General features: G+C 62.2%; 3 protein-coding genes across 3 annotated transcripts; all 3 read left to right on the top strand.

Annotated features, from left to right (window-relative positions):
- The first annotated feature begins 12 nt into the window (after positions 1 to 12).
- Positions 13 to 6842, top strand: CHLRE_17g737350v5 (uncharacterized protein). Its single transcript, XM_043072571.1, has 15 exons — positions 13 to 131; positions 423 to 553; positions 724 to 1262; positions 1414 to 1606; positions 1726 to 2061; positions 2190 to 2615; positions 2859 to 2983; positions 3219 to 3271; positions 3381 to 3478; positions 3629 to 4067; positions 4223 to 4319; positions 4519 to 4756; positions 4881 to 4933; positions 5139 to 5234; positions 5398 to 6842. The coding sequence occupies exons 1-15, from the start codon at positions 46 to 48 to the stop codon at positions 5722 to 5724; spliced, it is 3237 nt and encodes a 1078-aa protein (XP_042915030.1). The 5' UTR covers positions 13 to 45; the 3' UTR covers positions 5725 to 6842.
- A 1720-nt stretch (positions 6843 to 8562) lies between these two features.
- CHLRE_17g737300v5 (uncharacterized protein) lies at positions 8563 to 11688 on the top strand. Its single transcript, XM_001699567.2, has 6 exons — positions 8563 to 8666; positions 8910 to 9433; positions 9605 to 9691; positions 9884 to 10620; positions 10719 to 10889; positions 11019 to 11688. The coding sequence occupies exons 1-6, from the start codon at positions 8659 to 8661 to the stop codon at positions 11133 to 11135; spliced, it is 1644 nt and encodes a 547-aa protein (XP_001699619.2). The 5' UTR covers positions 8563 to 8658; the 3' UTR covers positions 11136 to 11688.
- A 54-nt stretch (positions 11689 to 11742) lies between these two features.
- On the top strand, positions 11743 to 20357 carry CHLRE_17g737250v5 (uncharacterized protein). The gene is made up of 21 exons (XM_001699565.2): positions 11743 to 11954; positions 12038 to 12137; positions 12359 to 12675; positions 12920 to 13120; positions 13368 to 13502; positions 13933 to 14035; positions 14249 to 14390; positions 14951 to 15096; positions 15271 to 15368; positions 15597 to 15686; positions 15888 to 16067; positions 16368 to 16576; positions 16829 to 16922; positions 17059 to 17179; positions 17364 to 17560; positions 17736 to 17894; positions 18100 to 18285; positions 18409 to 18479; positions 18665 to 18818; positions 19035 to 19100; positions 19506 to 20357. The coding sequence occupies exons 1-21, from the start codon at positions 11892 to 11894 to the stop codon at positions 19641 to 19643; spliced, it is 2970 nt and encodes a 989-aa protein (XP_001699617.1). The 5' UTR covers positions 11743 to 11891; the 3' UTR covers positions 19644 to 20357.
- The last annotated feature ends 3 nt before the right edge of the window (positions 20358 to 20360 follow it).

Below are 20360 nucleotides of genomic sequence, written 5' to 3'. Positions count from 1 at the left end.
GCGCACATGCACGCGCGCACGCGCGCAGGTTCCCTGCCGGCGAACATGACGGACCTAGTTGCTCTGACTGAACTTCGGCTGAAACGTAATAGCTTCACTGGCGGGGCGCCCAGCTCGTGGAGCGCGTTCGCGTGAGTTTCGCTTCGTGATATGTATGTACTGTACAGCTCCGATTGCTGAGCTTGATGTTGTGACACGGTGACATCAGCAGCTCGTAATGACCCATGCATCACGTCAAGCCAGCCACACATGCACACACACATACCGCGCACACAGACTGTATTGTTTTCCTTTTTCTTTGTCGGTGCTCTTAAACACATACCGTATTGTATTGTGTAATGTAAGCCTCCATTGACAGGCGCGCGCGTGCATTTCCTGTCCTCAACACATCTTGCTCTGCTTTCTTGCTGTACCGTGCACAGGGTCATTCGAAAAATCGACCTGTCCTCTAATACACTGCTGACCGGCCCGCTGCCCGCCTCCTGGTCCGCTCTCAACGACACCCTGACCTTCCTCAACGTGAGCGGCACCGCTCTGTGCGGTGACGCACCAGGTGGGGGCGCAGCAGCGGGCAAAAACATGCATGTGTCGCGCTGACTTGATGTGCTGCCGGCTGTGTTTATTGCGATGATGACGCCGGTTCACTTGCAAGCTGCATTAGTACCCGAAATGATTCGTTTTACCTCACATGTCCAACCGCAAACCCGTTCGCACCGTCTGCAGGACTCCGCAGCGTTCTGGCAACCACTCCGCGCAGCTGCCCTTCCCCAAGCAGCCGGCAGCCGCCTTCGCTGTCGCCGTCGCTTCCTCCATCAACGACGTCACCTAGCCCCATCCCGTCACCGCTGTTCGTGTTGGGCTACCCTCCGTTGCCTGCCGGTTTGGCATTCCCTCCGCCTCCGCCTCCACCGCCCCCTCCCTCGCTGCCCCCGCCACCGCCTCCTGCCACACCACCGTCTCCGGCGCCGCCCGTCCCCCCATCTGCTCTGTCGCCATCTCCGTCTCCCCTGGTCCCGCCGCCGTCGCCAGCTCCCTCACCCTCTGCATCATCTCCTCCTCCACCCAGCCCCAACCCAGCTCCCTTGCCGCCTCTTCCTTCGCCTCCCAACCCCTTGCCGCCCGGCCCCTCACCTCCCGATCCGTTACCTCCCAGCCCCTTGCCGCCCTCTCCCGTCACGTCCACCCAGCGCCCGCCCAGCCCGCCCAACCCACCCAGCCCGCCCGGCATCTTTCTCAACGGCTGGGAGATCGTGTTCACGCCGGTGAGCCCTTGCTAATGTTTGGTTATCTGTCCAAACTGGTGATCGTGTTTGTACGCACGGAAGGACGGCTTCTGAGCGTTTCGCCTCCCGCACCCAATCCTTCCCTCTGTTTCAATTCCTGTGCGGTATCCTGCCCGACCTGCCGCCGCAGATCTTTTGCGACGGCCATGCGTCTGACAAGTCATTCACCGCTCTGAGCTCGGACCTGCTCGACCAGTACGGCCGGGTCACGGCCATCACGTACGTGTACGACAGCAAGGCTGGCGGCATCGTGATGGCTGTCAAACTGGTGTTTGGCACCGGACCCAGCACACACGTGGAGACCGTGGCGGGCAGCCTTTACGGTGAGGGACACGCGGCGCTGAGGATGGGAAGCCGGGAGGATTACGTTGGTGGAGCGCTCGGTTAGTGATGTTTCCGTAAACATCGGCATGCGGCAACGCCTCCATTTCCTATGTCGCAGATCCCGGAAGCCCCACGCTCTCGGAGACCACGGCCAGCTTGGTGTCTGCTAGCGGTTCCGCACTAGACAGCGTCTCTGTGTGCTGCAGTGACACGGGTGCGGTGGCTCAGCTCACCGCCACCTTCACGGATGGCAGCACCTCAAGCACGGGACCGTGTCCCAGCACGGGCGGCGCCGCCGCAGCGCGTCACCGTCACCGTCGCCGCACGCTTCTGCAGGGTGGTGCTGGTGGCGGCGGCAGTGCGGGCGTGCCAGGCGGCATGGTGGTGGGCGGCCTGCGAGGCGGCGCAGGCGCAGGTTTTGGCAGCATGGGCTTCGCGCTTGCGGTCAGGAGAGGTGAGCCGTTTGAGTGATGTTATGCGCATAAGGGTGGACGTAAATCGCAGGGAGCATGCTTGCGGGCAATTCGTATGCATAGTAAGACTCTTCAATCCTCAACTTGCCACTCATCAACTGCGATGCAGGTTTCCCACCGCCGCCGGGCACCCCGCCACCGGGCCTGCGCCTCCCTCCGCCACCGGTTCCGCCGCCGTCGCCTGCGGCACCCCCTGCGCCCAGCCGCCCCACCATCCCTCCCCGCCCGCCTTCGCCACCGCCTCCACCGCCCTTCCCGCCCTCGCCTCCACCTCCGGACCTGGCCATCCCCTTGCCTCCGCCCATCCCGCCGTCTCCTCCTTCACCCACGCGTGCAGCGGTTGCCGCCGCGTTCACGTTCTACGTCAAAGTCGACTATCCACAGGTTACGGCAAACGTGCCACCCACACTGCCCAACCGTGTTCCGGCGGCCACGCTGGCCCTGACCGGGCCTGCACTGCCTGTAGTGCGCAGCCCAACGGATGATCCAGTTGTGGCGACGTCGCGCTATGGGCACGGTCGCATTGCTGTGTTTGGTGAGCGCTTGGGAGGCTGGTGTCTCAGGGCTGTTGTTTGGAAGGGGAGATGAAACGCCCAAACATAGTGTACGCGTGTTCTGGTTGGCCTGTTGTGTCTTGTGACGCAGACACCGCTTGGGTCCGTTGTTGTCAAGAGTTGGTTGCGGCCTGCACACATGCTTCACAATTGGAAGACAGCAGTGAGCATGTGCGTGTTGACCCTTCGGTGATCTGGCCCCTCGCCTTCTCTTCACCCCGCAGGTGGTGAGAAACTGATCACGGGCTGCTGCAAGCCCAAGGCCAAGCCCGGACGCCCCACCTCCGACCCCGGCACGGACCAGCTCATTGTCAACATCGCTACGTGGGCGGCCTGGTACGGCACAAAGGTGCGTATGCGTGCGTCGATTGTACGGCACGTATTTCTGTATGTGTACGACGCCTTGAGTAACGCGGTCATGCGGAACGCGCCAAAACGTTTGGATCACGGCGTGTTCTGTACGTGGTCATGTGGTGACGCGGGACTGGATGTCCGTGGCCTGCATACTCATCTCCACACCGCTCTAGCACTTAAGCCTTCACGTCTTGCTCACTGATTGGGCCGGCCCGATACACTCAACGCAGGTGGGCAAGGCCCTAATTCGTGTGGCTGACATCAAGTTCCTGCCCATGGCCAAGTGAGTTGCGAAGCGTGTCGTTGCAGTTTCCAGGCGTTGTCTGTGTGTTGGGATTTCACGTGATCGCACCACTGGCACGACCCACACCGTTTAACGGACGTGCCTGCAGGTACGTGGTGGCGCAGCGGCCGGACTCATTCCAGACCGCCAAGTCTGCCAAAATGAATTTCGTTCTGCCGCTCGCCACCTTCCTCAAGGGCGGACACCGTGAGTCGTGCATCCGCGTGTCATGCCGACAACCTGCATACCGTACATCCCCTCAACACTGGCTGGTACTTCGTGTGCCCCCGCTTTGCACACTAATGTGCGTACCCAACCGCCTCATGCCCTGGTACCCATTTCGGACATCCCGCACAGAGAAATGCGACGTGTACGTCATTGGGTCCGACGACGCGCGTTACCTGCAGACCAAGGTGTCGGGCTTCCTCCGTGATTTCGTGTTCAAGGGCAAGGGCATCATCGTGGTTGGCCCCGATGTCATGCCCACCACCTTCTACCCGGGAACCGGCACCGCCAGCCGCCGTCGCAGCCTCTTTGAGAGTCTTGAGTTGCCGCTGGGGCGCGAGGCGGCGTCTGGAACCCAGCTTTGGAATGCCGAAGACGAGCCGCTGGTCCAGGAGGAGCGCAGCGGGATGGATGCGAGGGTCGTGGTGAACAGCGGCGGTCGCACGCTGCTGCAGGCCACCGCCGCTGGGGTGGCCAGCGCCGCGGCTGCCCGCATCGGCGCGCCCCAGTTTAACTCAAGCATCATCCTTGCCAACCTGGTTTCAGGTCCCATGGGCCTTCTTATGACCGGGTGCGTGCCTTTCGTGCCCTAGCTGGGGCCTGCCTGATGTTCGCTGTGGAGCGCGACTGTGCACGTCCCAGGCTCAGTACGCAATCAACTCCTTCGTGAAAGCACGCCTTCCTTGTTCGCATGACTCGCGCTGCCCATGCCCGCGACGCATTCAGGTACGTGTCCGACCCCGGCGGCAACCTGACTGTGACCAGCCCCAGCGAGCTGCAGAACGCCGAGCTGGCGGCCAGCCAGTATGTGGAGTACCTGCAGGTGCGGGCGCGGGAGGGCGTGGGTACGAATGGGAGGATATGGGTCCATGGCAAGCATTGAGAGGGGCCAAAATATGCTACACTGCTGTGCAGGGGCATGTATGGGGCGCTTTTGCAAGTTCGTGCCTTCCACTTAGAGGCCTCTTGCAACCGGGGCTCACGCTGGCTATGTGCAACCTTACGCCGTGCAACCTACACAGGGCCAGATCCGCCTGTCAGTTGCTGACCTCAAGACCATGCTGAACACAATCACACGCGCCCGTGCCAGTGTGCCCCGTTCCGGCGCCGCTAGCTCGCCCCGCTTCTGGGACCTTGTGGACGCAAGCGACAAGCTCGCAACTTCAGCACCCGCGCTGCCTCCCCTGTTCGATGACCCACCGCCGCCGCCCGTCTTCCGTGCGCCGCCGCCACCTAAGCCGCCGCTGCCTCCCTCGCCTGGTGCGTTGTCTGCTTTGATTGGGCAAGGGACTTACACATGTGCACGTCACTGGTATGCAGCTCGTTGTCTTAGGTTGTCTTACCGTGACCTCCCATGCTTGCCCACTGCTCTTTATACTTGCAGCCTTCCTGCCGCCTCTTACGTCCTACGTGGGTTGCTTTTTCGATAATGCTCAGGTACGAGGGGCGGGCATGAATGACATTGACCGGGACCAATCTCTTGTTGGTGACACGTTTGAAAACTGAGCACGCCGTTGATGCGCCTGATGCGCCTGTTCAGGAAAGATAAGCACTCTTGTACCCAGAGATACGGGGCTAGACCTGGACAGCACATTCCGTGAAGGCACGCCGGGTGCAAACTTCTATGCTCCAACATGTACAGGCCCGCGCTCTGGCCATCAAACTGCTTGTGGGCCAGCCTACCAGTGTGACGCGCTGCCTGGATGCCATTCCGCCTGAGGCCCTGACCAACCGCACCGTGAGTCCTGCGCGTCCTGGCAATGCCTGCTGCTGCTGTATCTGAAGCCATGTATGCCCATACACGCTTTACAGTACCATTGCTTACTCTGTACCGATGTGCAACTAGATTTGTGCACACATCCTAGCTACTCAGCGTCCCTCATTGGTATTTACGCTTGCAGGCCGCCATCACGTTCCTGGCCATGCAGCGCACCGCCTGCTTTGGCGCGTCCCAGCTTTCAGCTGCCTTCGTGGCGGCGCAGCTACCCGACGGCACATGTTCGCAGCCCTGCCCTCTGGTGGCGCAGCAGTTCTGTGGCGGCTCCGCCAGTGGCACCCGCGTCGCCGTGAGCGTCTATCGCATCTTGTCACCGGCACCACCAGCCGGCCGGCCTCCTCGGCCGTCTCCACCGCTGCCCTCTCCGGCACCTGCTAACCGACCTCAACCGCTTGCCGCGGCGCCGGCTGCGAAGCCGGGTACGGCTCCCCCTCCCGCGGCGCGGGGATGAATGGAGTTGTTAATGCACTTATGAGATTCTACAACGTCGCAGGAGTTTGTTCGCTTTACTTTACTACTGCATGTTGCAGGTGTGCTGTGAGATGTTGATTGTCTGGGCGTGGCGTGTAATTGGATGGGAGCAATTGCCAGTGAATCTGGCGGTATGGGATCGCTTGGAAGTGTCATCAAGAGTGTCATGAAATGTCGGGCACCATTGTTTTGCGTCGTGTTACCGACGGCACGTCGGTGGGTCGGGATTGGGATGACGACTACGTGTGTCTGTGTTTCTCTTTTCGTCCGCCGCTTCATGCGGCGTTCTCCCGATGCGCCGTGGATTGCAATTGATCGCGCGTCTGTTGTCGGTACAGACGTGGACTAATGCTCGATTGCGCAACCTACCCATGCCCCATTAGGGCTTACAGTATGCTAGTACTTTCTCGCTTGTCGTAAATCGACGCGCGGCATGACTTGGTAACTAGGATGCAGGCAGTAGAACCAACTTCAGGTATCCATGCTTCGAATACACGCGTGCAATATGTGACAGTGTGAGCGAGTGTGTGTTAGCAGCAACCGAAGAATCATGGCGTGCTTTTTCATGCGCGCGTGTGCGGACACAACGCTTAGCACAGTCGACCCGCTGCTGCCTGTTGCAGCATGGGGGCGTGCGTTTAGAAACACACCGATATGTGGGTGTCGGCCACGCACGTGCTGCAACTTGCAGTCCAAATTTTTTCGAAGCGCTTTTATTACCTGAGCGACATGTGTGCGCGAGAGCACCCGGTGCTTGGAGTTGTTGTTTTGCTTGTTGGCGGCTAGGATGAACGACGTCCACCCTCATCCATTGTCCGGATCAGAGCCGGCGTGATAAAGCTCAGGGGAACACAATGGGGTGATATGAAGCTGCAGTTGAGTTAAGCTGCCCTTGAATTTCAGTGTAATGGAGCCAGTTTTGAAGATGTTAGATGGTTAGTGTGGCGGCCGGAATACCTAATGCGCTGGCGGCGGGCGCGTGGATGCGATGGGACAGGGTAAGCGTGTGTGATGGGACAGTAGGGTAAGGGGCAGGTTGGCGTAGTCCCGAAGTGTGCAGCGTATTCCCAGACCCCAACATTCAACAACCAAGTTTTGACGTCAAGGCATGAGAGCGCAGCGGGTAGAACGCCGGGCTTACTGCACCGACGCGTCGCTGGCTTGCTGGCAGGCTGGTAGCTTGCTGACGCGCATTCCTCACGCTCGGGACGCCCGGCCAGGCGGCAGCAACAGGCGCACACACACACACACACACACAATGCGCTATGTTTTCCTTGTGCCCTTTAACACACACACACACGCGCGCGCGTAGCCCGCCGGCCGGAAGACCTGCCACCGAAGAACCCGCCACCAACCCGACCCCGGCGCCACCAACGTACATTCGGGCTCCCTTTTCTGCCTTGCCTCACCCTGTTTTCGCCCCTGCTTGCCACACTGTCGCCCGGCCATTGCTTTGCTGCATTCTGTCTGCATTTTCTCTGCGGTTGCCTCTGGTGCTCATCCGTGGACGCTGGTCATCTCCCTGCAGGTTCGCTGCGGCTCTGCATCGCGAGTGTGGCGTTGCGGTGTGTCTGTGTGGTGCTATCGCCTGGCCGGGCGCCCGGAGCGTGAGGAATGCGCATCAGCAAACTTCCAGCCAGCCAGCAACTTGTCGGTACAGTAACTCCGGCGTTCGACCAGCCATGCACTACTGCTCTGCCGCTGCAAATTGTTTGCCATCTGCTGGGGGTATGGGCGACAGCTGCACCCTACAGGACCTCGCCAACCTGCCTAAGCCCTGTCCCATCGCACACACACCAACGTTCTTGACCCCGTCAGGTTGGACGAGGCATGCACAGCCCCGATCCCAAGCTAGCTGCCTAAGCTGAACCCACAACCAGCTGCCTAAGCCAAACCCAAACCCCGCCCAGGAGAAAGGCAGCGCGCGCCCAGAGCCCCGCCGACCAGACCCCGGCACACCACACACAGATAGCCTCGGCCCCAGGAGAGCCAATCAGCCAAGTCCCGGGCCCAGGGCTCCTATCTTAACGTCTCCAGACATTAATTGGCCATTTTAGCCGTTTCCTAGACATTCCTCCCGGGGGCTAATGTCTGGGGCGAGACCAGGGGCACAGCCAAGCCTACACACACGCAGCCGGTACCGTCGTTACCAAACATGTGAAGTCAGCAACATCGACGCGGCCACCGGCACACCGCCAAGCGGCAGGCGGGCGCGTGGATGCGATGGGGCAGAGAAAGGGGCAGGTTGGCATAGTCCCGCATTGAACGTACTCGGCCGGGCCCGTGGATGCGTGTCCATACGTTCGTACCCACGTGCATGTGTATGTGCCAGTTCTAGCGGAAGCGTGCTGCCTAATGCTGCCGCACGGTACTGTAGTCAAGCTATGGTGAGCGAATTGGAGACCATGCAAGCGATTGTCGGTATAGTGCTCCCTGTTAGAGTTAAGGCCATGCGGCAAGGAAGCCGAATCGTCGCGTGCTGTTGAGCGCGCCACCCAAGGCGCCACCGGCACTTGTGTGTGTGTGTGTGTGTGTGTGTGTTGGACTTGCAGGACAAAAAGCGTCGTACATCTTCGACGCGCTTGTCCTAAGAGAGCGTGCGACCAGCGGGGTGAGAAAGGTGACGAAGAGGGCTACGGCTGCAACTTTGGTTGGCCTTGGCGCGGGCACCGCCAAAACCCATGGCTGGCGCTGTCGCTTCAGCGTCGCTCCTCTGCATGGCGGGCGCGCCGGATCCGGGATCCTGGACGGAGGTCCAGTCGATTCTAGGGGAGCCATTCTGCTGAAACTAGCTTCCCACACTGTATGTTGACGGTTTCCGCAATTTGCAGGGCAGTTCAGTAACTAGGGCCGCTGTGTTTCTGTCGGCTTTCGCGCAGGGGGACGCATAGTAGCGAGCGACTTCAGCGTGATAATGAGCAGGTAAGCGACCCGGAACCTGAATGTAAGGTGTCAATGGGTTGTCCCACACCTAAATAGGAATAGATCAGGTGCTTGGGGGCGGCGATGCTGTAATGTCGTCCCGATGACCATGGGACACACAGCTTTCGCCAACATCTCTGTAGCTAATGGATCAGAAAGCCTTACTGCAGCCAAAATGGCTCTTACCTCATGCGCGTCCTGAACCCCTCCACGCGCGCCTCCCCGCTGGCTTGCACTTGCCAGGCATACGGCGTGCAGATGCGCCGGCAGCCCAGCCACGGGCGCGATGGCGCTTCTGCTCATAGTGCTCCTCACCCGCAGTGAGGTCGTGTCAGGCGCCATGAGCCTGCCTCACCACCAGCGGGACCAGCACCAAGCCGATGCGCGCACCAGTAACCCAGTTCAGTCCGCGGCTTGCCATCAAGACGTGGTCCAGCATCCCTTCTCAACGCGCCAGGGGGGTGTCCCTACGGCCGCCCTCAACGCACGCAACAGCGTGGCAGCCACGACTGCAGTCCCCTCCTCTACACCCGCGCTCACCCTGGTGCCGTCCAACCACCCCTTCGGCAGTCTTTCTGACATGGTGCAAGGCATGAACCGTAACATCATGAGCGGCAGCGACAGCCATGATGATCACTACCCGGCTAGTCAGGTACAGCCGGTGGTGAGCGGTGGCAAGCAGCTGGATGGAGGTGAAGATGAGGGCGAGGGAGCGGCTCGGCATCACCGCGCGCTGCTCCAGAGCTGCGCCGCCGGCACCAAGCCCTGTAAGCGTGTGCTCTTGCTTTCGCACAGGGGAGACCATGCTGTAGCTGGGTGGCATAGGCCAGAGGCACGCGCCGATGACCAGGCACACGAGTTAACTTACATTTCCTGCTGTACATCTTTCTCGTCCATCCGCTCACCATGTCCCTCCGGTTCGTTTCCCGCGGACGTAGGCGGCAGCGGCTGTATCTCTGCTGCTTTGGACTGCTGCTCGTCCAGTACGGGCATGTACTGCCCCATGGCTGGGAGCCGTTGCTGCGGTGAGCTCCGTGTGCACGGCTGAATATGGATTAGCGCACACAGCCGCTGGGTTACGTGTACGACCCGTTCCTCATTGGGAGTGGCAACAGCCCTTCCACCTTGAGAATGCTGTCGGGCTGGGGTCTGGTCAAAGCCCGCCTCCTTTGGCATGTTTCCCGTCACAGCTCACCGGCAGCCCCAAATGTGCGCAGGATCCAGCACCTGCATGCCCGCGAACTCCACCTGCTGCTCCGCCGCCGCTGGCACGTGGTGCGGCGCCGGTGCCACTTGCTGCGGCGCGTCCTCTTCGGGCGGCAGCTGCTGCCCCTCCTCAGGCGGCTTCACGTGCACCTCAGCCGGCCAGTGCACGTGCCAGGCCGGCCGCACGTCGTGCGGGGCGTTCTGTTTGCAGCCCGGCTCCTCCTGCTGCTCGGTGGGCGCCAACGGGCAGATCAACTTTTGTCCCGCGGGCAGCACCTGCTGCGGCAACACCTGCGTGCCGGCTGGCTCGTCGTGCTGCGGCCTCGGCGGCGCCGGGTGTCCCACGGGAACAAAGTGCTGCGGTAACTCCTGCGTGCCGAGCAGCAGCAACTGCTGCAGCAACGGCGTACTGTGCCCCTCCGGCTCCTCCTGCTGCGGCGATACCTGCTGCCCGGAAGGAACGCAGTGCGACGGCGCGGGCAAGTGTGTGTGCAAGCCAGGCACCATCACCTGCGGCTCGGTCTGCCTGCCCGCCAACTACTCATGCTGCTCTGCCAGCGCCGAGGGTGTGGCGAACTACTGCTTTCCTGGGTCTAGCTGCTGTGGTGACACTTGCTTCCCTGCCGGCAGCAAGTGCTGCGGCGACGGAACTATTTGCCCCACCGACCGCACGTGCTGCGGGGGCAAATGCTGCGGGACCGGGTTTGATTGCGTGGGCGGCACCTGCGTCTGCAAGGCTGGCACCAAGGTGTGTTGCATTTTCTGCTGGCACTGTGGAGGAAACGTCCGCGAGTGCTCATCAACTTTTGCGCTACTGAACCCGGTACACCACGAACATGCATACAGGCCTGCGGCGGCGCCTGCATTCCCAGCGGCTCGGAGTGCTGCAGCACCGGCAACGGCACTGCCGTCTTCTGCGCCTCTGGCAGCACGTGTTGCCTCTCGGGAGCTGATCCAACCTGCTGCCCCGCGGGCCTCCTGTGCAGCGGCAAGGGCACGTGCGTGCGGCCTCGCCCGGTGGGTGGGGTGCATGCATGGGAGAGGGGTTAGTGCGGTGTTACAGGATCTTAGGGGTTTAGGGTTTTAGCACACGCATACTCCCAAGTGACAAAATGTATTCCTTTCTAACCCGGCCCTGGTTTGCAGCCAAAGGCACCTCCGAGCCCGCCGAAGCCCACACGCCCGCCACCGCGCCCTTTGCGGCAGCCGCCGCGCTCTGCCAGCCCTAAGCCGCCAAGCCCCAGGCCTCCGAGCGGTCGTTAACTGGCGGGTAGCCTAATTAAGGCAGCGCTCGCGAGCTAAGTATGTCGCTTGTCATCGACTTTGCATGAGTTTAGGTGCCACTGTGCCAGCCGCTTGGTTGCCTCTGCTCCGGCGCCGCTTGGGAACATATGGGAACTGGTGGTAGTCAGACTGCGGTTGGAGTTGGAGCATCCTGGGTGGGCGGCATGAACTTGTTTCTGTTTTTAGCATAAGCATACTGAGCAGGTTAGCAGGCAGCGCCAACGCATGTCCGATTTGGAGTGCACGGGGTGCTGCGGACTGCGGATATCCTGACGTCGGGCGGTCAAGGAACCAACGTGTTTTGGCACGCAATACCTAGTCCATGACGGCTCATTTTGATGGTGTGGGAATGCAGTTAGAGGTTGTTCCAGTTTTGAGGTGACCAGACCCGAGCAGGGACCATCCCGTGCCGGGCGGGTAACCGTGGACTCATCGAGGACCGCGGGCGATTGGTCAATAATCCCGCACTCCCAATACGCTACGTGCTATTGAAATATTAGCTGGCACCTGTGAGACTATCAACTAAAATCGCTCTGTCGTTCCTTTCTCCTCGTTCTTGCGCATAGCGACGACACAGCACACCACTTGCGCTTGACTGGGCCTTTCACGCGTTCGGGCCCTTTGAGGGCTTTAGATAGGACTTGCAGCCGAATGGCAGGGCGATAAAGGTTGGCACCAGCGGGGTTCGCAAGCAAGGACACTTCGTTCAACCGCGTGGAGTAACTACAAGCGGCCATGGCGGAGGATATGTATGATGAGTTTGGAAACTATATCGGTCCTGCTCTAGAGGACAGTGAGGTCAGTCGGATCCCCGATCGCCGCCGGCTCGGGCGCAGGCCCAAGCGGTCTGGATATAGGTTAACGCGTGGATATGATTGCAGGAGGAGGAAGAGGAGCACCAGGTGCAGCATGGCTTTGGCGGTTCGGAAGGGGCCGACGACGAGGATGGGGCGCCGGGACCGGGCGACGCCATGCAAGAAGGTGAGTTGCTGGTATAAAATAGTATGCATACGGATTTGTCTAAGACGTCGCCCCCATCTCGCACCAGCGCGCCATTTCGCGGGTGCATGGTGCGCTGGGCGTGCGCAAACCTTCAAGTGTCTGCGCTTGAAGCGCGTACCCTGGGTGCTTTAGGATGGCGAGGCCCGCGAACGCGTCGGGCTGAGGTAGCCGGGTCGGTGCTGTCACGGTCTGCCGTGCAGATGACGACGAGGGGGGTCCAGGCATGGCGGTTGTCCTTCACGAGGACAAGAAGTATTACCCCTCGGCTGAGGAGATCTACGGGGCGGAGGTGGAGACGCTAGTGATGGAAGAGGACGCGCAGCCGCTGGAGGTACCTATCGTGGCGCCGGTGAAAGTGAAGAAGTTTGAGACGCTCGAGGCGGAGCCGCTGCGCACGCACTACTCAAACGAGTTCCTGGCCACGCTCATGGCGAACCCGGAGCTGGTTCGCAACGTGGCGGTGGTGGGGCACCTGCACCACGGCAAGACGACCATCATGGACATGTTCGTGGAGCAGGTGTGTGCGGCATACGGCGTGTGCGGCAAGGCGATGGCGAAGGAGCTGCCGCGGGCAGGCGCGAGCAGAAAGCGTGCCCTTGGGAGCAGCACGTGCACGTTATGCTAACCTGTGCTAACTGCTACTCGCCGCATCAAATATCCCAACCCAACAAATCCCGCATCGTGTCAACTCAGCCCTAGCCCCAGCCTGACCAGTTGGCCTTCGCATCGATTGCCCACCCCTGGCCACCTGTCGCACACAGACGCACGAGCTGCGGAAGATGACGGCGGCGCAGCAGGCGGCGGGCAAGCAGCTGCGCTTCACGGACACGCGGCTGGATGAGCAGGCGCGCGCCATGAGCATCAAAATGATGCCCATGTCGCTCGTTATGGAGAGCCACAGCGGCAAGTCCTTCCTGCTCAACCTGCTGGACTGCCCCGGCCACGTCAACTTCAACGACGAGGTGTGGACCGCGGGGCAGGGCGTGGGAGGCGATGCTGGAGTCGTGGAGAGGGCGGGGAGCTGGTTGGGGCAAGAGGTTGCCACGGCAGTCGTCCGGAACAGGGCGGCACGGAGAGGGGGAGCGTGTCAGCATGCATGGACGCATTAGCTGGCTGCCGGCGGGGCCCTCCACGGACACGCTAAATGGCTCTGACGCCACTCGCTACCCTTGCCGTCGTCTGAGATGGACGTTGTCATGGCGCCCGCAGGTGACGGCGGCCATGCGGCTGGCGGACGGTGTGATGCTGGTGGTGGATGCGGCGGAGGGCATCATGGTGGTCACGGAGCGGGCGGTGCGGCAGGCGCTGCAGGAGGGGCTGTCCATCACGCTCATGATCAGCAAGGTGGGCCGGGCACGGGGGGCAATCTGATGGGGTGGGGTGGGGTCGGGGCGGTGGGTCGGGGCGCCGGGCTGGGGTATGCGGTTGGGCGCGCTATACAGCGATTGTGGCGTGACGGGGATTCTGGTGGGGCCAGGGAGCGGGGCAGTGAGGTAGCGACTGTGACACAGGGGCGGCAGTGGGTTAAACAGAAGACTTCGCCGGAATGGTCATTTTGGTAAAGGCGCCTGTGCTGGGGGCAGCATGTCGAGGTTCGCGCGGCAGCATCGTCCGTCCGAAGCGCGGCCACGAGGCGGCTAGTGCTGCACGCCTTCCTGATTCAGTGGCGGTGGCACAACAGCAGCGATCACAGCACTTTGGCAGCTAGGTTCTGACGTCAGGGCGCCACCAAAACATCACCAAATGAGGCCACCGCCTGCTCTTGTGCTCTCAGGTGGACCGCCTGATTACGGAGCTGAAGCTGCCGCCCGCGGACGCCTACCACAAGCTGCGGCACACCATTGAGGAGGTCAACAACCTCATCGCAGCGTGCTGCGGTGGGTGTTCACGGCGAGGAGCCAGGCAGCCGGCAGTTGGGCGCCGTTGCGCCCGGGTGCAGGGCGTAGGCACGGAGTCGGGGATAACAACCGGGGGCAGGGCGGGAAGGACGGGTTCAAAGCCAAGCAGCCAAGGGGCCTACGCGCCACGCGTCATGCACGAACCTGGCCTGATTCACTGAACTGACACTCTGACTCGCGTTGGTGCTGCAGGCGGCGAGGTGCCCCCAGAGCAGCTGCTGGACCCGGTGCGCGGCAACGTGACGTTCTCTGCGGCGCAGAGCGGCTGGTCCTTCAGCCTGCAGTCTTTCGCGCGCCTTTACGCGGAGATCTATGGAGCCGGGTTCGACCCCAGGTGGGCGGTTGCTGAAGCAGGTTTGGCCCCGGATGTGGGAGCCTCCGGAGGTGGCTTGGGGTCAGCGCTGGCAGTCAGCATGCGGGGCAAGGGTTGTGGGTTTATGGCACTTCGCTCAATCCCCACGTCTACTGCGCTGGAAATGGAGGAGGGCGCCAGAGGATAAGCTGCCGGTTGACCAACTAGCTAGTCTGGGTTACTGTGCAGCGACACAGCCATTTGCGGCCTCACGGCGCCCCGCATCCTCAGTGCCCTCGGCAGCACGCAGGGTCGCGCCCTCGCCGCGCCTGCGTGTGTGCGCGTGGCGCCGCACCAGCGACTCCCGTAATTCTGACACGGCGCGCGTCTACCGGCGCATGTGTATTTCACAGCGGGACACACAGCCGCAGTCGGCAGCTCTTCCGGGTTGGAGCAGTGCATCGGTGCCACCATGTTGGCGCTCTGCTCCCTGCCCTGCCAGACCCATATGGCACTGTGACTGCCACAGCACAGCAAAGAGAGCTGGCATGCTAAGTCGCCCTCCTCCATCCTGCCGTCCATTACCTGTGACTCTCTTGCAGGGAGTTCGCCAAGCGGTTGTGGGGCGACCTGTACTTTGTGCCCGAGGACCGCGTGTTCCGCCGCACGCCACCGCGCGCCGGTGTCGAGCGCAGCTTCGTGCAGTTCGTACTGGAGCCGCTGTACAAGATGTACAGCGCAGTGATCGGTGCGTTTGGGGAGTACGGTATTGTTACGGCATGGGGATTGTACGGCATGGGGATTGACCAACGGCGCTGGTGGAAGCTGTGTCGGAGGGCACGGCGCCGGCGGCGAGCGCTCCATGCGGCCATGCCATGTGCCGCTGAGCTGACACGCACGTTCACACACGGCCCACATGCAGGCGAGCACCCCAAGACGGTGGAGGGCCTACTTGCGGGCCTGGGTGTGTACCTGCGCACCGCCACCTACAACCTGGACACCAAGCCGCTGCTCAAGGAGGTGCGCGGCGGGCGCGTGGGCAGGCAGGGGCAAGAGTGACAAAGGCGGCGAGTGCACGGCGTGGCGGGCGTGGGGCAGTGTGGCACGTCGGCATAGCAAGGGTACCTCTGGTGAAGTAAGGGTACACGAGGTGGTTTGTACCTTGCCCGGTACCAGGCATGCGATGCCAGCATACAGCGTGCGGCACTTTGTCGCGACCTGACCAGCCCATGCCGTGTCGCTGTGCAGGTGTGCTCCAGCGTGCTGGGCAGCTGTGCGGGTGTGGTGGACATGCTGGTCGCACACGTGCCGCCCAGCCGGAAAGCCAGCGCGGACAAGGTACGCTGGGGCTGGGCAAGTTTGCAGCTTGACTGGGGCCTGCTTGGGTGAGGAAGGGGCGGTGTTGAACGTAACGGAAAGGCGCGGTGGGCTGCGTACCCGGCAGCAAAACGTACCGGGCTTTACACACGATTGCGCGCCCTCTGATGCCTGAACTGAGAGACCACCTGCGCTGCCGCACTCCGGCACTCGTCACCACAGGTGGCGGCGCACTACAGCGGGCCATCGGATGCGCCAGCGGTGTCGTTCATGTCCGCCTGCAACCCGCGCGGCCCGCTGGTGGTGGCGGTGGCCAAGCTATTCCCGCGCCAGGACTGCAGCCGCTTCGACGCGCTGGGCCGCGTCATGAGCGGCACGCTGCGGCCGGGCGACACCGTCAAGGTGGGGCGCGGGCCCAGCAGCTGGAAAAAGAACGGGAGGGGAAGCAACGAACAGGATGGCGCGGTCGGGGGGAAAGGTTTCGCGGGGCTGTCTGTCATTATGCCAGGCCTGTGCCCCACGCCACTGTCGGCGGCGGGCTAAGCTGGGATGGGATGGGATGGGATGGGATGGGATGGGATGGGATGGGATGGGATGGGATGGGATGGGATGGGATGGGATGGTGCAGTGGCTCCGTGGGCCCAGAGGGCAACGCCTGTACACGACCATGACTCGTAGCCCGGACCCTCGTGGCCCGCTCAGGTGCTGGGTGAGGCCTACACGCCCGAGGACGAGGAGGACAGCGCGGTGGCCACGGTGGGCAGCGTGTGGGTGTACCAGGCGCGCTACCGCGTGCCCGTCGCCCGCGCCACCGCCGGCAACCTGGTGCTGATCGAGGGCGTGGACGCCACCATCACGCGCACCGCCACGCTGGTGTCAGACGCGTACGACGAGCCCGTGCACATCTTCCGGTGGGTAGGGCTGCGCGTTGGCGGGGCGTGGGGAGGAGGTGGTGGTGCGTGTCGGGTGCATGCACGGCGCGGGCTAGGACTTCTCCGACACGGTACTTTGTTGGGGCACTGGCTCCGGCGAGGCTTGGCAGCGGCGCGGGCGACCGCGACCAGGCACGCAGTGCCCACACAACTCTGTCAAGCGAATACGCCAGCTCCCTGACACCTCCATTGCTTCCCGCTTTCTCGGCGCCACCGCCACGCCGCCCACAGGCCGCTGCGCTTCCAGACGCGCTCCACCGTCAAGATCGCTGCTGAGCCGCTCAACCCCTCCGAGCTGCCCAAGATGGTGGAGGGCCTGCGCAAGGTGAGGCCGGGGCTCGGGCCATTCTGAACAGCCACACATCAACTGTCGTATATGTCGGGTCCTCTCCCTATCATCGGAAGCCACGACACCGAACACCGACGGTGACGCTAATCACGCGACGCCAAAACCCGCACAGGTGTCCAAAAGCTACCCGCTGTGCAGCACGCGCGTGGAGGAGTCGGGCGAGCACACCATCTTCGGCACCGGCGAGATGTACCTGGACTGCCTCATGAAGGACCTGCGAGAGCTGTACGCGGGTGAGAGCAGCACCAGCAGGAAGGAGTTTGGGCGCACCCATAAACCGCCAAAGGGTTTCCTTACGATTGAACTCGGCTCTGCGCGCGGCTCGTGGAATACCGTAGAAGTAAGGAGTCCTCGGTTGTAACCCACTGACGCTTCACTGCCCTGCCGCTGCCCGGCGGGACTCCTGCGCGCCAACAGAGGTGGAGGTCAAGGTGGCTGACCCTGTGGTGGCTTTCTGCGAGACGGTTGTGGAGTCCTCAAGCCTCAAGTGCTTTGCGGAGACGCCCAACAAGCGCAACAAGATCACCATGATCGCTGAGCCGCTGGACAAGGGATTGGCTGAGGACATCGAGGCGGGCAACGTGCGGCTGGACATGGGCCGCAAGCAGCTCACGGTGCGTACGTGGTTGATGCGGCAATGTTGCTAGGGCGCTAAGGGTTGGAGAGCCAAGCTGGCGTGGGCGTCATTGGAGGGGCTTCACACGGGAACAGCAGCTGTAGCAGGCGCTCATCGCCACCGCTGACCTGATACAGTTGCTCTCGCCCATCTCCGCGTGTTAATACCCACAGGAGTGGTTCCAGTCGCGCTACGAGTGGGACCTGCTGGCGGTGCGCGGCCTGTGGGCGTTCGGCCCCGAGCTGCAGGGCCCCAACGTGCTGCTGGACGACTCGCTGGCGGCGGAGACAAACAAGGGCCTGCTCAACGCAGTGCGCGACAGTGTCATCCAGGTGCGGCCCGGAAGGGCTGGGGCTGCGCCTAGCGAGCAATGGGCACGCAGAGAGGCGGGCCAGGGAACTGCGCAAGGCAGGAGCGGGTTGGCAATGGCATGGCAAGCACCGGCTTGCAAGCTGTGTCCACGATCGCTTGCAGATCTGATACGGTAGTCCGCTCACCCACCGCTCCGCTCTCTCGCTCTTTCAAACACACACACAGGGCTTCCAGTGGGGCGCGCGCGAGGGGCCGCTGTGCGACGAGCCCATCCGCAACGTCAAGTTCAAGATCCTGGACGCAGCCATCGCGCCCGAGCCCATCCACCGCGGTGGCGGCCAGATCATCCCCACCGCGCGCCGCGTGTGCTACTCGGCCTTCCTCATGGCCACACCCCGCCTTATGGAGCCGGTGCGTGTGTGGCGCGCCCGGGAGTGCTGGAATACGGAGTGTGCGGCTGTAGCAGACACATGTCCGCCTTAATAATGCGATTCTGCTTGGTCAATGAGAATGTACTCTTGTTGTGGATCGCAGGTGTACTATGTGGAGATCCAGACGCCCGCTGATTGCATCGCCGCCATCTACAACGTGCTGGCGAAGCGGAGGTGAGGGCTTAGCTTGGTTGCGGTAGTGACAATAGTAATAACATGAAAGGGTGCGTGCTGGGACTTAAGGTGGCCGGTCGGTCCGCCCGGTGTCATGCCGTGGAGACACAAGCCGTCTGCACCTACCGCGCGAAGGAGCCTCAACACCAGCCCTGCCTCAACAAAACGCTGTACACCCGCAACAGAGGCCACGTGACTGCGGACGTGCCCAAGCCCGGCACGCCCATCTTCATTGTGAAGGCGTACCTGCCCGTGGTGGAGAGCTTCGGCTTCGAGACGGACCTGCGCTACCATACGCAGGGCCAGGCATTCTGCCAGTCCGTTTTCGACCACTGGCAGGTGCGATCGGTGCTGCGGCTGTTGGGGCTTTGGGGCCCGCCGTTTGGGGTATTTGCTTGGGGCGGTCTGGGGTGGTGCGGCTGTCTGCAGGTGTGTCGCGAGGCGGTCGCTGCAACCTTAGATGCAAGGCTGCACAACTGCAAACACGACAGCCCGCAAGACGTGCTCTGATGTTACGGTCATATATATTCTGGCGTCTTCTTTCCACTGCCACAGGTGGTTCCGGGTGACCCGCTCGACAAGTCCATTGTGCTGCGGCCGCTGGAGCCCGCACCCGTGCAGGTGGGGAGGCTGGCGCTGGGTAGTTGGGTTGTTCTGCTGGTAGCAGTTACGCTAGCAGCCTCGCGGCGCCCCGCACCCTCAGTGCCTTCGGCAGCACGCAGGGTCGCGCCCTCGCCGCGCCTGCGTGTGTGCGCGTGGCGCCGCACCAGCGACTCCCGTACTTCTGACACGGCGCGCGTCTACCGGCGCATGTGTATTTCACAGCGGAACACACAGCCGCAGTCGGCAGCTCCCGCAACCCACATTCACTAAACCAGTTCAGCACTTGTCAAGTCAGCCTAACGCAACATTGCTCTGGAGCGCGCACTGTCATACCCCTACACAGTGTGCCACCGCCTCCGCCATCCCTCTTACCATTCCCTTCCTCACCTTCATGGACGGCTAACACCTCCCTCCTCCATTCAGGCGCTGGCGCGTGAGTTCATGGTCAAGACGCGGCGGCGCAAGGGCATGTCCGATGACGTGTCCATCAACAAGTTCTTCGACGACCCCATGCTGCTGGAGCTGGCCAAGCAGGACGCAGACCTGGCCATGATCTTCTAAGGGCTTTCAAAAGAATGGTGGCGCGGGAGCTGTGAACGGCGGGGACTGGTATCGGAGAGGTTGGTTGGAGTTTGACAGGGGCTTCAGGTTGGCGGAGGCGCGGGGGAGCAGGCTGCAGCTCCGCAGGCGCGCGGAGTTGAGGTGAGGTATTTGCACGGCTCGGCTATGAACGGGTAGGAGGTAGAGCCCGCCGTAAGTGGGGCCGCGCGAGGAAACGAAACGACGAATGGGAGTGAAGGTCCTAGTGAAGAACGGCCAGGGCATAAATTTGGAGCGTAAGTTGCCACGGAGCCGGAGCGGGCGTGCTGATGCCGTATGTTGTTGTGTCTGGGGCGGGCGGATGTTTTATGTTGTTGACCCGACACCGTCAGTCGTGGGTAGGATTTGGGGACCGCACGGAATGGAGAGCCGCGTACGCGAAGACAGGGAGTCGCCGCGATGAGGCCTTAGCTTGCGGTAGCCGTCACGTGTGCTCTGGTTCCAGCATAAGGAAGGAAGCGGTGGAGTGGTCATGGTGGAGACGCTGTTCCGGAGTCTTGCAAGTGTTATCAAGTGGTGACGACGGGGTTGCAAGCGAGTCGTTGCCTTAGGTGGATGTATGGCCTTGAGGATGTGCGCTTCCCCATGCACGGAAGCAAAGTGAGCCGCGCGAGTATGCGACGTTGATCCATGCACGCCCCTTGTGATAGCCCCTGCAATCGAGGTCGGCAACGACGC

The sequence above is a fragment of the Chlamydomonas reinhardtii genome, chromosome 17 (genome assembly GCF_000002595.2).
Source record: "Chlamydomonas reinhardtii strain CC-503 cw92 mt+ chromosome 17, whole genome shotgun sequence".
Taxonomy (NCBI): Eukaryota; Viridiplantae; Chlorophyta; class Chlorophyceae; order Chlamydomonadales; family Chlamydomonadaceae; genus Chlamydomonas; species Chlamydomonas reinhardtii.
This window is presented reverse-complemented; position numbering and strand designations above follow the sequence as displayed.

What these genes read in the sequence shown, in the direction of transcription:
- CHLRE_17g737250v5 (XM_001699565.2), top strand. Translation starts at nt 11,892, where the DNA reads ATGGCGGAGGATATGTATGATGAGTTTGGAAACTATATCGGTCCTGCT. An exon ending in TGCGCGACAGTGTCATCCAG is followed by an intron (nt 17,895 to 18,099) that starts GTGCGGCCCGGA and finishes ACACACACACAG; the next exon opens with GGCTTCCAGTGGGGCGCGCG. An exon ending in AACGTGCTGGCGAAGCGGAG is followed by an intron (nt 18,480 to 18,664) that starts GTGAGGGCTTAG and finishes CACCCGCAACAG; the next exon opens with AGGCCACGTGACTGCGGACG.
- CHLRE_17g737350v5 (XM_043072571.1), top strand. Translation starts at nt 46, where the DNA reads ATGACGGACCTAGTTGCTCTGACTGAACTTCGGCTGAAACGTAATAGC. An exon ending in CGTGGCGGGCAGCCTTTACG is followed by an intron (nt 1,607 to 1,725) that starts GTGAGGGACACG and finishes CCTATGTCGCAG; the next exon opens with ATCCCGGAAGCCCCACGCTC. An exon ending in GCCGCTGCCTCCCTCGCCTG is followed by an intron (nt 4,757 to 4,880) that starts GTGCGTTGTCTG and finishes TTATACTTGCAG; the next exon opens with CCTTCCTGCCGCCTCTTACG.
- CHLRE_17g737300v5 (XM_001699567.2), top strand. An exon ending in GGCTGGGAGCCGTTGCTGCG is followed by an intron (nt 9,692 to 9,883) that starts GTGAGCTCCGTG and finishes AAATGTGCGCAG; the next exon opens with GATCCAGCACCTGCATGCCC. An exon ending in TCTGCAAGGCTGGCACCAAG is followed by an intron (nt 10,621 to 10,718) that starts GTGTGTTGCATT and finishes ACATGCATACAG; the next exon opens with GCCTGCGGCGGCGCCTGCAT.